Source organism: Puma concolor, chromosome B2 (assembly GCF_028749965.1).
Source record: "Puma concolor isolate L17-30 chromosome B2, mPumCon1.1.hap2, whole genome shotgun sequence".
Lineage (NCBI taxonomy): Eukaryota > Metazoa > Chordata > Mammalia > Carnivora > Felidae > Puma > Puma concolor.
This window is the reverse complement of record NC_141671.1, coordinates 44,861,007-44,876,045: the sequence shown is the minus strand read 5'-3', so window position 1 is coordinate 44,876,045 and position 15,039 is coordinate 44,861,007. Positions and strand designations below refer to the sequence as shown.

The 15,039-nt window shown below is 41.5% G+C and overlaps 1 protein-coding gene across 2 annotated transcripts; it reads right to left on the bottom strand.

Moving 5' to 3' along the window:
- On the bottom strand, positions 1-14,181 carry ENPP4 (ectonucleotide pyrophosphatase/phosphodiesterase 4). Of its 2 annotated transcripts, none has more exons than XM_025925364.2 (4): positions 13,947-14,181; positions 6,480-7,338; positions 5,667-5,837; positions 1-3,689 (listed from the first exon to the last, which is right to left on the bottom strand). In XM_025925364.2, the coding sequence occupies exons 2-4, from the start codon at positions 7,303-7,305 to the stop codon at positions 3,325-3,327; spliced, it is 1,362 nt and encodes a 453-aa protein (XP_025781149.2). In that variant the 5' UTR covers positions 7,306-7,338; positions 13,947-14,181; the 3' UTR covers positions 1-3,324. The 2 variants fall into 2 exon arrangements, with proteins under 2 accessions (XP_025781149.2, XP_086563121.1); XM_086706995.1 differs by lacking the exon at positions 13,947-14,181 and adding an exon at positions 13,726-13,939.
- Positions 14,182-15,039: the final 858 nt, after the last annotated feature.

Sequence of the window (15,039 nt, the reverse complement as noted above, 5' to 3'; positions counted from 1 at the left end):
TTCTATATTTAATAATTACAGTAAAAATGTTTTTATTCACATAAAATTTTTAAATCATAAGCAAAGTCATTCACTATGGATTCAAACAATATAGTCAAAATATATTTTACTTCAACTTAAGGCACCACATAAAGACTTCTTTAAAGCATACTCAAGTCATTTTATTTACACGCTATTTTAGGAAATGACTATAAAATCCACACCTTCCATCTAATCTTTGTCCTTCACTTGCAACTTCATGCATTCGCAATGAAGCAAAACCTCCAAATAAAAGGAATTAAATGCCATCATCCTTAAATCTTACCAGATAAGGACAAGAGGGGGAGCCACCCAAGAACAATACAAAGGCATGTTTAATCCTTTAATATTCCAAGAATTTATCTTTAAATTCTTATACCAAGCTTGATGAAACCGTAACACAAGGCCTACAATACAGAGCACTGAAATAATTTACATTCGAATTCTATTGCTGTTTACCAGAAGAACTCGCACCTTAATAACAGCAGAACTGTCCTTATAAAGGTACTTATTCCGGAAGGCAGCTATGCTCATCACTATACCACCAACGCATAAATGTACTTACTCTGAATTCACTCACTGAATGAACAAAAACTACTTAATAAAAAGTGTTCCTGGGGCACCTGTGTGGCTCAGTCGGTTGAGCGTCCGACTTCGGCTCAGGTCATGATCTCACAGCTTGTGGGTTCGAGCCCCGCATCGGGCTCTGTGCTGACAGCTCAGAGCCTGGAGCCTGCTTCGGATTTTGTGTCTCCCTCTCTCCCTGCCGCTAACCCACTCGCATTCTGTCTCTGTCTCTCTCAAAAATAAATAAACATTAAGAAAATATTTTTTTTTAAAGCGTTCCTATTACCTTTGAGTATTGTTGTCATCAACAGTTAAGTGTTTCCCAGAGCCAAATACTTCCTATCACCCAGAAAACATGTCAGGACATATAGGAGTCACTTATTTAACAAAATCCACACCAAAACCTTAATGTAAAGGGCTGGCTTCACTAAAAGATTTTCTCAGAGCACGAGAGGAGTCATTGGCTTTAACGATGATAATTTTTCAAAGATGAATTAACACAAAGTTCAATAATATATAAACGTCTCTTTGAGCAAATAAATACTGTTTTGTCCCATCAGCATATATACATAAAAAATTTTACAATTTTAATTAAAGTTAATATTTTGAGGATGGAATGAAAGACAAATATGTAAAGGTCTTATTCAAAAGGGTAAGACACTGACAGGCTCTTTCATCCTGTATGAAGTCCACTCACAGGCTGGATGCTGTGTATAGATTTCTGAAACTCCTAACCACCAAACTAATGCGATCACGAAAACTCACGGCGTTGTAGGGACCAAGCTCTATTGGGCTAGTATGAAATATTCTATTTTAGATACTCCAAAATGTGTCTACTGTTTTAAATGTGGCTGTTCCAGTCTTTTTTTTTTTTTAATGGAAATTGAAATAGAAAATTTTATTTTGTTCAGAAAAACTATTAACTTTAGGGTAACTTTTATGTGAGGAAAAAAAATCAAAATTTGTCAAAAAGCAAAATTAGTCCTATTGGTTTTATTTCGTTTATTATGCTGTTCTTAACACAGTCCACTTATGACCAATAGCATGGACTATTTATGCAGGTTGTAGAAATGCTTCTCAAGAACCCCCAAAACAATAGGCATCAAATGCTAAGATCACAAAATTAGCAGTGACCAAACAGGATGAATTATATGTTTGATGACTGGCAGCATTTTTTACTATCATAGAAAATCAACATTTAACTGGGCTGTATATTTGCTGTAGATAATTTATTTTTATCTGAAAGACAGTTACCCAGTTTATTTTATATTGTCAAAACTTTCAAGTTCACACTATTAACGGCCTGCCTCAGGTCCTGATGGATGGTTCTTAAAGCCAGTTTTTTCTTTAACAGATACAACTCAGTTTCCGCATATTAATTCTGATTATTAGAAAGTACCACCTAGCAAGGTAGGATGGCGATTCTTCACAGCAAATCCTTAGCTATGAACATGTATGTTTACAAAAATAGGAGCAGAGTGATTATTTCTATGAACCAAACACCGAAAAAAAAATCAGAGGTGGCACTCAGGCTACAGAATGTTAACAGTGCTTAGAGTTTAAGCTTAAATTCTGCCACTTAACATATGAATAGTGGAAAAGATCAAAAGATACCAAATCCCATGCCTGAAAAGTAAGGCATAATGTCCCAAAGGTTAGGTATCAAAATCTCTCTTCCTCGTTCTGACCCAATTGAAACCAGATTTGTATTCAGGTCATCAGTTTTTCTGCAGGACTTGATACCTCTGGCTATAATAAACATGAGAAAGTAAAAAATGGTAACAAAAGCCGATGAATTTTCTTCAGTCAGGAATTTAGCTTGTGAGTCAGAAGAAAGTAAACAAATATGAAGTGCAATTATACCGTCTGCCTGACAGCCACGTTCTGTGGAAGTCAGCCTACAGACCAGCCTACCTCTGACACTTTCTGTAAGTCACAGGAAGTCTGCATACTCGTGCACACAAACACACTTGCGCACACACAAATGAATAACTTACACGAAGGCGCTAAGCACAAACAGAGGAAAGCAATTCTATTTTCTTAGTTTCTTATTAGCAACAATCTTCAAAAGAGATCTTTTGAGGCTTCAACAGCTTACGGGTCTAAACAAAGACGCAATGCTGGAGACTGAGGCTTTGTATCACATGGTCTTTGTGTTGTGTTTTATAATAGCTTTTCTTAAAATAATTTCTTCACATGCTAGATCTGTTCTGCCTGGTTAACCGATTTTATTAACCATCACAGAGGTTTTCCTATGTCACAGGTGAACTTAGGATACAAACTCTATTAAGGTTAATAAGTATAAAAATATAGAAAACTTTTCCTTCCTGATACACAAAATCCTCTAACTGCATAAAGATTTCTGTTGTTTCGGTTACAAATATAAAAATTTATTAGAAAAGCATGCCTACTACATTTTGGTATATTTTCCTTTAAAATTGTGTCAAATCTTCATTGCAAGAAAAAGGCAGAGGCAGTATTTTTCTTAAAAAAGTTTCTAGTTAGAGAACTCGGTGGTGTTAACCAATGATTTACTAGCAATTTTAACTATGGTCACGGTTGTTCTGTATTAGCTGATGCACCAAAACAAAGCACAGGGAAAAACAAAATAACTCTAGCATGCTTGGTCTAAGTTCTTTGTCTTTCAAAGTAGATTTTTCATAGTTATAACACCATCCCTTGAATGTATCCTTGGTTTCATGTATAATTAAAGATACTCTGTATAAATTCCAGCAAGCATTACTCAATTAGGGGATCATCATCGTCTTCTTGCAGCTGAAGTCGGGAAAACGGACGGGGTACAGACAGTCTATTCTGCATGATTATTATGAGGCCTGTTAGCGTGGTTAAGACCAAGAGCGCACCGATAACAATTCCAACGGCTTCCGGGAGATTAATGCACCACTGGTCAACTAACAAACACTTAGTGTGACCAAAGGTTCCATTATTGGGACGTGGTTTTAATCCCAGGATGTGGCACATCATTGGGTAAATATCCACACTGTTAATTGTGTTGTGTTTGTAGCCTTTGTGAAATGCAGGTCCGTGGGCAGCTAGAAACGGATGCATACTAGACAAAGAATTATCATAACCATGGTCACCTACTGAAAAAAAGAACAAAATTATGTTAGTTCTTAACAGAAAGAATGATCTTTCTATTACAAAATAACTTGCTTCCAATGGAAATATGCTGATTCTTGCCAGTGTAATTCCCATCTGTTAAAATTAATTCCAATTAATCTGGACCAGATGGGGGCTAGAAATAAAATTTTCTATTTTTTTCAACTCAGCCATGTCCCCATTTCACACAGACACACATACCGCTTTTCCCAACTGGTCATGACCTGAGACTTTAAAACTATTTCTTGACTTCAGGTACCTATCTTTCAGTTCTGGCCCCACTTATTTCACCCTTCAATTTCCAGAACCGTCTGCATGCAAAGAGCACTAGTGATTATAAAAGAAAAAGAGTGGGTGGGCTGAGGGTCCTAAATAACTGGAGAGCAAAAGTGAGTGCGTCCAGTGAATGGGGAAGAAGTGAATCTGCAGCCTTAGCCACGTCAATTGCTCCCGTGATAAGAGACGGGATGATACAATATACTGATTTACTGACAGTTAATGAACACCTTAACATCCGGAGGCCACAGAATTGAGAATACAGAAGGGATTCTTGTACTGAATGTGAAGTCTAACCAGATCACCAACCTGTAACTCCAAATCTAACTCAAAGGAAAACATGACAGGATAGTCTCTGATACCCCAACACCAGAATCTCAGGTTTTGGCTTTGTGTTGGCAAATATTCCCTTTTAACGTACACCAGTTGGATTTGATAAGCTCCTGGTTTCATATGAAGTGCAAATGACTGAGTGGAAGGTAGATCAGTTTTTGTTATATTAGCCTTTAATATTATGTTTGAAATATTTCATAATAAAAATAATGCATGTGATCAATATAATAAAAACAGAATAAAACTCTATATATAGACATTACGATTTCAGCAGTATAAAAATATACGTGTATATGTAACAGCAAAAAAGTATAGAAGGGGGAAACTCCCACAATTCACATCTGTCTGTACCTTTGCATGGAGGGATTATGGATAGTTGTTTTTTTTTTTCTCGTTTCTAAACTTTTCTGTATTGTCTCAGTTTTCAACAGTGAGTATATAAGCGTAAAGAACATATAAATTCCAATAACCATTATCTTATCCTTGTCTGAAGCTTCTGATGTGCTGTAGATCAGGGGTCTGCATATGACAGCCCCTGGCCAAATTCAGTCCCCTACCTGTTTCAGTAAACAAAATTTCACCCCCCATGTCAGTTCGTTTACATAATGTCTAGGACTACTTTCCCGCTGCAAAGGCGCAATTGAGTAGCTGAGATGGAGACCAGCTGCCTTATAAAGCCTACATATTTACTATCTGGTCTTTTACAGAAATGTTCTGACTCCTGCTACAGACTTGTACAAAGCCAGATCTTTTTAAAAAGTATTCAAATTGAACTTAACATATGGATGAATAAGCTTGGGTTCAGGGAAGACCTGTAACTCTCCCCTATTATTTCCTTAGCTTTAGGAGAGATTTTGATACACCTGTTTTGTGTACTTGGTAGGTTTTTATTTGTTTACCTTCTGAATCTTTCCCAGTGTTCCAAAGAGCAACAGCACTCAGGTAAACGACTTCATCATTGGGGAAAGACTTCAGGATACTTGGACAATGTTTATTAATGCACACAAAAAATAAACAGGCATTGAACTATCGAATCTGTCCCCTTTTACCGTTTCTTTACTTCTCTGCCATTTTCTACAAGTCAAGAGAACCAACCTTGAACGTTACTGACAGTAACCGCAATGTGGGTAAGAAAGTACATCTACACCTTTGCCCTCAAGGTCACCCACCCTTCTCTAAAGGTGAAATACGGTTTTAAATTGCTGTTGAATGAAAACCTACGAATTATCCAGTCAAAAAGTGAACTGATTATACAGTGTTAAAGTCTCTAAATCAAAGCACCCTGTTAAGAGAAATACGTCACAATGTGTGATTTATCCCCAGGATACAACAGATATATCCTAAATACTTACATTTTGGTAATGATTTATTTAACACAATTGTCCAGCCTTCATCAGCAACCAAAATAATAGGCTGAATTCGATTATTATGTTGGTAATGAAATCTGGCAGGAATGTCTTCTTTGAGATAAACATTCATGTGAGGGCTACAGACTTTCAGTTTGTTATAAACCTCTGTTGTATCTGGAAGAAAAAGGAAACAGTAAAGGAAAAAAATCACAATTGAATGATAAGGAAAATAAGTATTTCTAACTAGAATAATTGGAAATAAATTCTGAACATACCATCGATTAAATCACTTTTAATTCTTAAAAATTCAGAGCAATAATAATTATGTGACATTGTTGGGGATGGACAGACAGACACACACACACTTCTATCTTTCCAAGCATTCACATATCTCTTTTTTCATTTTGTGACTCTCCCTGGTAGGCTTTTATACAAAAGGGGACAATTTTTATGTATAGCTTCCTAAGGAAAGATGAAATAATTACATATTATTACGAATTCTAAGATCAGTAGACAAAGAATATATCTCACACAAATATCCAAGTTGTTTTTAAAGGACAACAATGTCCTTTTCCATTAGTGTGAATAATGAAGAAACACATCAAAAAGCAGAGAAATAATCTCCTTGAACATGAACCTTAAACTAAGTGCTTCAAGACTTACAAATTAAGGGGAAAAACCCAGAATCTCACTCTGAGCAAGTTTACGAATATATGGCACTGTACTACAGAAAGCCAGAGCCGCATTCTTTGACACGCCCTCCTCCTCGTTCAATCGCCCCCTTCCCAAATATCCCTCAGCTAAAAGTTTACTTACTTATTTTAGGAAGTACAGCGGCAACTGGAGTCAAATCTATAAGAGCGTAGCTTGAATTATCAATGCAGCGATCCAAGTTGATCAGTCTGTCCTTAGAGCACTGGGTCATCCCATGATCACTTGTAATGATCACATTCAGATTTTCCCACAATCCTAGCACCTTGAGTTTGTGGACTAGCTCACCAATAAGGTCATCTATTTCTTTCAACACTCTGTACATGTTTTCTTTATCTTCGGGTCCATATTTGTGGCCACTTGCATCTGGTTCTTCCCAGTAGAGGGTTGCAAAGGTGACTGGTGGATTTGAATTGATGAGCCACGTGGTAATATTATTTAGTCTCTCCTCAAATGACACTGAAGAGCTATAATTCATAAAATAGGAAGGTGTGGTATTGTGAATGGGCACGTCAGTACCAGGCCACATAGCAGCAGCACTGGATCTGTTTTCCTGAAGCTGATTGGTCACCCAAATAGGTACTGCCTCATTCCACCAAAAAGGATCCTTGTCATCAAGGTCAGAAAAATGTTTCTTCGTGATTACGTCATACATGGAATTAGCCACAATGCCATGGCTTTCTTCATACAAGCCTGTCACGATACTGTAGTGGTTTGGAAATGTTTTTGTGATAAAAACATTTTTAACATGTTCCACCAGGACTCCTTCTTTGATAAAATTCTGGAGATGGGGAAATTCATAGTTCTGTAGATAGTCAGCTCTGAAACCATCAAAGGACACCAGTAGTAACTTGGGTGGCAAACTATGGGAAGAGTTACCTCTACAACCAGTTATAAGTCCAGAAAATAAAAGTATTACTAATAACTTCATAATGAATGTGTTGAAGGAGAGCAATCAGGGTTCCTAAAATATAAAAACACAGTTCATAAGTAGTAGTGCTGCTTTGATTTGGATTCAGTTTCAGAAGTTTAGCCATCAGGAGAAGAGAATCAAAATTTATAAACTTTCATATACCAGCTTCATATCTACTCAAAATTACATAATGCCATTTACTGAAAGATAATTGAATAAAGCTAAAATTGGGGGCGAAAACTGTCTTTACTTGTCCAATTTCCTATTTATGTATGTCCTGCTCCACCCTTCATGCTCTGAAGGGGATACAGACCGCTCTTACACTCCACACAGATATTCCTGTTTGGTCGCCTTGCTTGTCTGTAGTAGCAGAAATTATCCTAAAAACTTAATAAGAACAGGGGCACCGGGCTGGCTCACTCAGTGGAACATGAGACTCTTGATCGCAGGGTATAAGTTCAAGCCCCATGTTGGGTGTAGAGATTACTTAAAAATAAAATCTTGAAGAAAAAAAAAAAAGACTTATTAAGAACAGATAAAAGAAAGAAAAATGATCCCTTTGCACAAAACAGAAATAATACCAAGCCTTCAGGGGCTCCAGAGGAGATTATTTTTCCAGTTTAATGACAAGTACTCTATGTTCCTTTTATTTTTTTTTTAATGTTTACTTATTTATTTTGAGAGAGAGAGCACGCATGTGTGAGCACAGGGAGAAAGAATCCCAAGCAGGCTCCACGCTATCAGCACAGAGCCCAATATGGGGCTTGATCTCAAGACTCTGAGATCATGACCTGAGCCGATATCAAGAGTTAGACGCTCAACTGACTGAGCCACCCAGGCGCCCCCCACCCCCAAGTTCCTTCTAACCCACAGAAATAAGTGGTGGAAATGTTACCATATTGGCTCATCACCAGTTCCTGTTGAAGATACTGGCAGGAAAAGAAGGATAAGAAATAAATATTACTTGAGTAAAAGATCTCGTCTCAATCTATACGTTCCCAGTATTTACATGAGGTTGACAGACAAAGCCTACAGGGACTTGGATGCTGTACTGACTTCTGAAGAAATCCAACAGCTGCTGAAATGACTTTCATCACCATATCCCTTAAACTTCCTTTTTACTATCAAGAACATAACCATTCTCCCTAATACCCCAGGCTCATAGCTCTCCCTGATTTTTCACTATTTTTTTCTGACAATCCACTGATTATAAAAATAGCTTTCCCATAATAAATCTCCCTGCCTTCAGTCTCTATCATCTTTGGTCCTTAAGAAAGCAGGATAGGTGATTTAAGCAGGATGGTCCACTTTATTTTATTTTATTTTTTTTAATTTTTTTCAACGTTTATTTATTTGTGGGACAGAGAGAGACAGAGCATGAACGGGGGAGAGGCAGAGAGAGAGGAAGACACAGAATCGGAAACAGGCTCCAGGCTCTGAGCCATCAGCCCAGAGCCCGACGCGGGGCTCGAACTCACGGACCGCGAGATCGTGACCTGGCTGAAGTCGGACGCTCAACCGACTGCACCACCCAGGCGCCCCAGGATGGTCCACTTTAGATGGAGGGGATATCTCTTTCATTGCAATAGGAGAGAGAGGGAGCGAAGGCTAAGTTAGCTAACAGGTGTGAGGGCTGGAGATGAAGGGAGCTGCATTCTCTGTGTTCCAAGAGGTAGGGGTGATTATTGAGAGCGAGTAGGGTGGTAAAAGGTTCAGGGTTTTGAGAATCACAGAGAATGTCTGAAGTGGCCAACGTGGAGAACGGGAGAGGGTACAGGGAAACAGTGAGGACTGGTGGTCAAAGTTGACAGCGGGCGTCATGAATTGTTAGAGACACTGTTGACCGGTTTTCTCTAGCAATTCGGCGGCCCCAGCACAGGCATGAACAGGCAGCCGATCCTGCCTGCGCGTGAGACTCTGCCAGAAACTGAAGTATAATGAAGGAAGCTGAAGGTCCTATGGAGTGACTGAAGTCTGAACTGCAGCGCTTAAGATGAAACCGATACAGATGTGCGAAGTGGAAAGGCTCCTGGACTGGAGGTTCTTTTCTTTCTTTTTTTTTTTTTTTTTTAAGTTTAGTTATTTTGAGAGAGAGAGCAAGAGCATGTGCGTGTGAGTGGGGGAGGGGCAGAGAAAGACAGGGACAGAGGATCAAAAGTGGGCTCTGTTGTGACAACAGAGAGCCCGATCTGGGGCTAGCACCCACGAACCAGGAGATCATGACCTGAGCCGAAGTTGGTGCTTAACCGACTGAGCCACCCAGGTGCCCCCCGACCACAGGTTTTGATGGAAGCTGCAAGAATGTGAGACTGTGGTCAGAGTGAGGTGAGTGAAGTCACTATTTCAGAGTAAGACCCAAGGTATGGCTGCCGGAGAGGCGGGGGGGCGGGGGGGGGGGGCGCGGTATGTGCCTGGAAGTCCCAGGTGTAAGCAGCAGTGAGCTGACATGATGATTAAGTTCATGAGCTGTTTGTGTGTTCTTCTTTCTCCCAACTAAACCGCAATGACTTGAAGACAGAGACTTTCTTTCCTTCAAACGCACCACCAGGTAGATGATCTTTGTATGTACAGTCATTCAAACGTTTGTTGACCGAAGCTGTGACCCTCTCGGAACCAGGGGACTCAACAATTGCAAACATCAGAAAGGCACAGAATCTTGTCGGTGAGGATCTCTGGGCCTGCAGAGTCTACCATTTTAACCCGAGATGGGCTACCTTCTGGGTGTGGTGCACGGACCATCCGTTGCTGATGCCATCCAGGAAACCAAAACCAGTACAGAATGGCAAAATCAAATCACTGCTCCAAAGAAAAGAGTTAAGAGACACTCTGCACAGACACAGCCCCGGCTACAGCTCAGCAATATCAACACTCAAGAATCGAGACAGACAGCAGCATTTCTCTTTCCATTCGGTATTTGGTGCTCCTGACCTAGTGTTTAGGCACAACTCGCCTCCTCCCTCGGACCGTCAGCACAAGTGCGGCCATACCACAATGCTGTGCAGGCTGCTGCCCTGGGTTCCAGCAACCTTAGAACTTGCATGGAGACCATGAAAGCTGAACTTGGCGGATTCCCTGTTTTCTCTTGCGGTACAGCTACATTCCCAGGCACAAATGTTTGTTTCCAGAAAGAGTGAACTACAACAGCAAACAGGTGGTGCGGTATCTTACAGACACTCCTAAATACATTTTTTAAAACCATAATCTACTGCCCTGGCTCTTTCCCTCAGGAACCAGTTGACATTCACCACCAATCCCACCGCACAGGCAGCTCTGCAGGCAAGTCAGGTCTGATGTACACCAGGCCGAATGCACTCTCTGCACCCCCAAGTCTTTTTCCTTTCCTTAGGTCCCCAAACCTGCAAAACAGCCTCCCCGTTGTCTCACCACAGAGCTGCCCTGGGTAAAGCATCTGTTGCCAGCCTTGTCAATTCTCTTTGCATATCATCTATGACAGCACAGTAGACCTAAAAGTCACTGAGGGAAGCTCCTTACAAGTGCAGCTGCCCAGTCTTCACACCTGGAAAACTCCGGCTCAGTCAAGCTGGAGTAAAAGCCAGGAACTTGCATTTTGAACACTGTATGGCAGAGCCATACAATGGAATATTATTTGGCAATAAAAAGGAATGAACATACGCTACAACTTGGGAGAAACCTTGAAGCATTATGCGAAGTCAAAGAAGGCGCTCACAAAAGATCTCTTACTGTAGGACTTTTTAGAGGAAATACCTAGGATAAGCAAATAAGCTTATCCTAAGCTCTTCGAGATGGAAAGTACATTAGTAGTGCCTGGGCCAAGGGGCTGGGGAGAAATGAGGAGGAAATTCCAATGGGCAGTAGGTATCTTTTGGGGGTGATGAAACTGCTCTCATATTGACTGTGGTGATGGCTCCAGGACTCCACAAAACACTTTAAATGAGTGAACTGGATAATATGTGAATTCTATCTCAATAAAACTATTGTATTAACATCAACAACAAAAAAGGAGGGAATGAAATTGTCATCTTAAAAGCATCTGAAATGCCCTGCCAGAAAACGGGAAACATCTTTGATGTCTCAATTTACCTCCAAAATTGTGTGAAATCTGTACTCCATAATACAGACCTGGGGTGTTTTAACATGAAAATGTCTTATACCACCTTCCAAATGCAAAACGACAGCAAAACGAAAACCTGTGTCTGACCCTCTTTCTCAAAAAACACACAAGTCAAAATCTTTCTTCTGCAAACCTTGAATGAAAAGGATGCTCAAGGTATACGTGCTATTTATCCTGGGGTTCAGGAATGTGTTAGCACACTGTTAGGATCCTCGTTCCCAGGCTTAGAGGCACAGAGTGGAAAGACTGTAGGCTCCGAATTCAGAATGATCCCAGAACTTGAGCTCACATTTAGTAGATGGGCAACAGTGGGCAGATTTATTTATTATTTTTTTTTTTAATTTTTTTTTTTTCAACGTTTATTTATTTTTGGGACAGAGAGAGACAGAGCATGAACGGGGGAGGGGCAGAGAGAGAGGGAGACACAGAATCGGAAGCAGGCTCCAGGCTCCGAGCCGTCAGCCCAGAGCCCGACGCGGGGCTCGAACTCCCGGACCGCTGAGATCGTGACCTGGCTGAAGTCGGACGCTTAACCGACTGCGCCACCCAGGCGCCCCAACAGTGGGCAGATTTAACTTCTCTCAGATTTCGTTTCAGTGTTTGTGAAATGGGGGTGCATACAGTGTTACAGGACAGGCTCTCACGTTTAAGTTTCCCTTTATCCATTTGAGTTACAAAGCTGTTATGTTAGGAGAAAGTCTGTACTACGATGGGCAGAATAACATTATTGTGCCACTATAAAATAATTAGAAATAATTTAGTGCAACCCCTTCTTTTTACATGTAAGGGAGCTGAAGTCCAGTGATTGGCCAAGCTCAGAAAGCAATTTAGCAGCTTTACTATGCCCTTACTAATTCACGCCCTCAACAAGTTTACAAGTCTAGTAACAGCGAGTTCACAAAGCTAGTAATAAACTCCCAACAATTACCAAAACCTTTCATGTCAGAGCATCCTTCATTAACAGTGCCCATATCTACGTCTACTGCCTTCTGTTCCATTCTAACAGGGGGTGTCAATCTATTAGCAACAAAATACCGGTGAGAAGTTCTCAAGTAATTTTCAAGAACTCAAAATCACTACACGTTACATATTACTAAACTTTGGGAAAAATTCTGTAATTTTTCAAACCAAAAAAAAAAAAAAAATAGCAGAGGGAAGAAAAAAAAGCAGACCCATCCGGACTATACTCAAACATCCCAACAGCAACCAGAAGCAGTAAGTAGTTGTCTTCAATTCAGGGGACAGAACATGCTCCAAGTCTTCTGGGATGATTTTTTTTTACCTGGGTGGAATGCATGTCAGACAATTCGCACTGGCATTCTTAGCCCTTGTGAAGTTGGGAGAGGAGACTGTAACAGTTACAGGAAATGGTGAAAGGTATTTGTCACCATTAGCTTGCCATCTGCTCTGTAATACAAAAGCTCTATTCTAAAGACTTCACAAATATGTATAATTAAACTTTTATACAGCTTTAAAATAAAATAACATTATTGTCTATGGGCCTGGGGAACTTTGGTGATTTCCTGTAGGTTATTATTATTTTCTTGGTGTTTAAAGAAAAAAACGTAACTCCTCTTTAGAAGATTTACTCAGTCTTAAAAATTCTAGGAGTCTAAGTTATTCTCCAATTTTCAAGGGCTCACAAAATTTTCTAGTGTCTTCAAAACAGCTACTTCTTGTGTTTCTTGTGTTCTCATCAAAACTTCTCCCAAATTACTTTGTGGCTATACTCAAATACTTAAAACAGCTCCTCCTTGCTTTCAAGTGAGTTTAATTTCCTTAAAATAGCTTGGAACAAGCTCTGGGGGGAAAGGAAGAAAGGAAAGAAAACCGTAACATTAAAATGAACAGCTGACTTCCTATAACACTGGGCAAGTGTTCAGGCTTCAGTCCAGCAGGTCACCTGGTGGTTAAGCAAAACCATTCTGGGGTCTGGGCTGGTATAAACCTGAATCTGTTTGTCACTCGCTGCACAATGTTGAACGTCTCTTCACTTCTCTGAGCCTGAATTTCCTCATCTATATAAATGGGACGCTATTATCTCATAGGGTTGCTGTACCGAGAAAAGGAAGCATTGTTTGGAGAGTGCTTAACAGGGCGTCCAGCCTATAAAAAGCACGTAAATGTGATCTTTGCTAACTGGTTTTCTAGGAAATTAGTTCTTACATTTGATTATATAATGACCATGAGCTGTGATCTAATATTCAGATGCAAACGCCCACCCCGCCGCCCGCCTCCCCTCTTTGTCAACGCTGCCCACCTTCGCCGAAGTCAGCCCACTGCCCTCCCCGCCCTTCACACCATAGTCTCCCCCCCCCCCCCACCCCGCCCCCTTCCCAAAGCACCTGCCAACTGCTCTTTCCGCCTCCCACACGCCCTCTGCCTCGCGGTGCTCAGCTCGGTCCCTGCGCCTCCGGGTCCCTTCGGGGACGTCCCCGCCAGCTCCCCTGAGGCTGGGAGACGGGAGGGGAGGGGGTTCTCACCACCTCCAGTGTCAAATCCCCTGGCGACTGAGGACGTGGTGGCATTTCCCTCCGGAAGGCGGGCGCGCTAGGCTCACACTCACCCGCTGCCGGCACGCAGAACTCAGAACTGTCGGCACGCGGCGCTCGTGGATCCTGGGGGCAAGGGAGACCCGAAGGGACACCGGCGAGGCAGAAACCTTCTTAAGGCGCCTGCGCAATGGCGGGCGCTCCAGCCGCGGTTGTCAACAGCCCGAACCTCCCCGAGAACCGCTTGGCTGGGGCCGCTACGGATTGTGCGCAGCCGCCCGGCGCGCGACAGCGGAACCTGCTGCCAACCAGCTGGAACCCGGCGGGCGGCGGGGGCTGAGACGTTTCCTCTGATTGGTTCCCGGAGCCGCGTTAAATGTAACTTCCTTTGCGATTGGTTAGATTCAGGTACCACCTGGAGACTTCTGCTTCGGAGGGTTAGCATTGGACCTCGAAGAGGTTCTTTTCTATCTTCCACCACGCCCCTTTCATATCATCCTAGGGCGGGGTGCCCTTCAGGGGAGCTGAAACCCAATGAGTCCCGGAAAGGCCTCTGGCTGTTGCTTCGCCCCCAGTTAATACGCACCTGTTGGCTTCGGTGTCCGCAGGAAAAACGACTTTGGCTGCACCAGAGCCCAGCCCATGTCTGGAGCAGCTTCAGCCACTTCTAATGAATTGGAATAAATACGATGTGATTCTACCCAAAGCACCTGTTTTACTGGAAAAGTGAGCACCTTTACAAGGGACGTTGAGTACTAGGCAGTTTACAAGTTAGGTTACAAGAAACACAGAAACACAATCCTTGTGGTAGGGAGCCAGCTGAGAAATGGGCACCTCTTTCGACAGATACATAGGAGACTGTCCTCCTGCCTTTAGTTGGAAGCTTTGTCAAGCGGAAGACTGCAACTTTAAACTTACTACTGGAAAGAATACCAAAAAGAAGTAGATTTATTTGTTAACACTTGGGTCACCCTGGTATACTTAGTAAAGAGTGGATAGTATCTCTTCTCTCTTTGTATTTGCGGTGCCAAATACAGAACCTGGAACAGAAAAGGTACCTACTAAATGTTCATTGAATTTAATGGAGCTTTTGATTCATTTGGTTCTTGCCTTCCCTCACTTTAAAATACAAGCTCCAAGGGGCGCCTGGGTGGCTCAGTGGGTTAA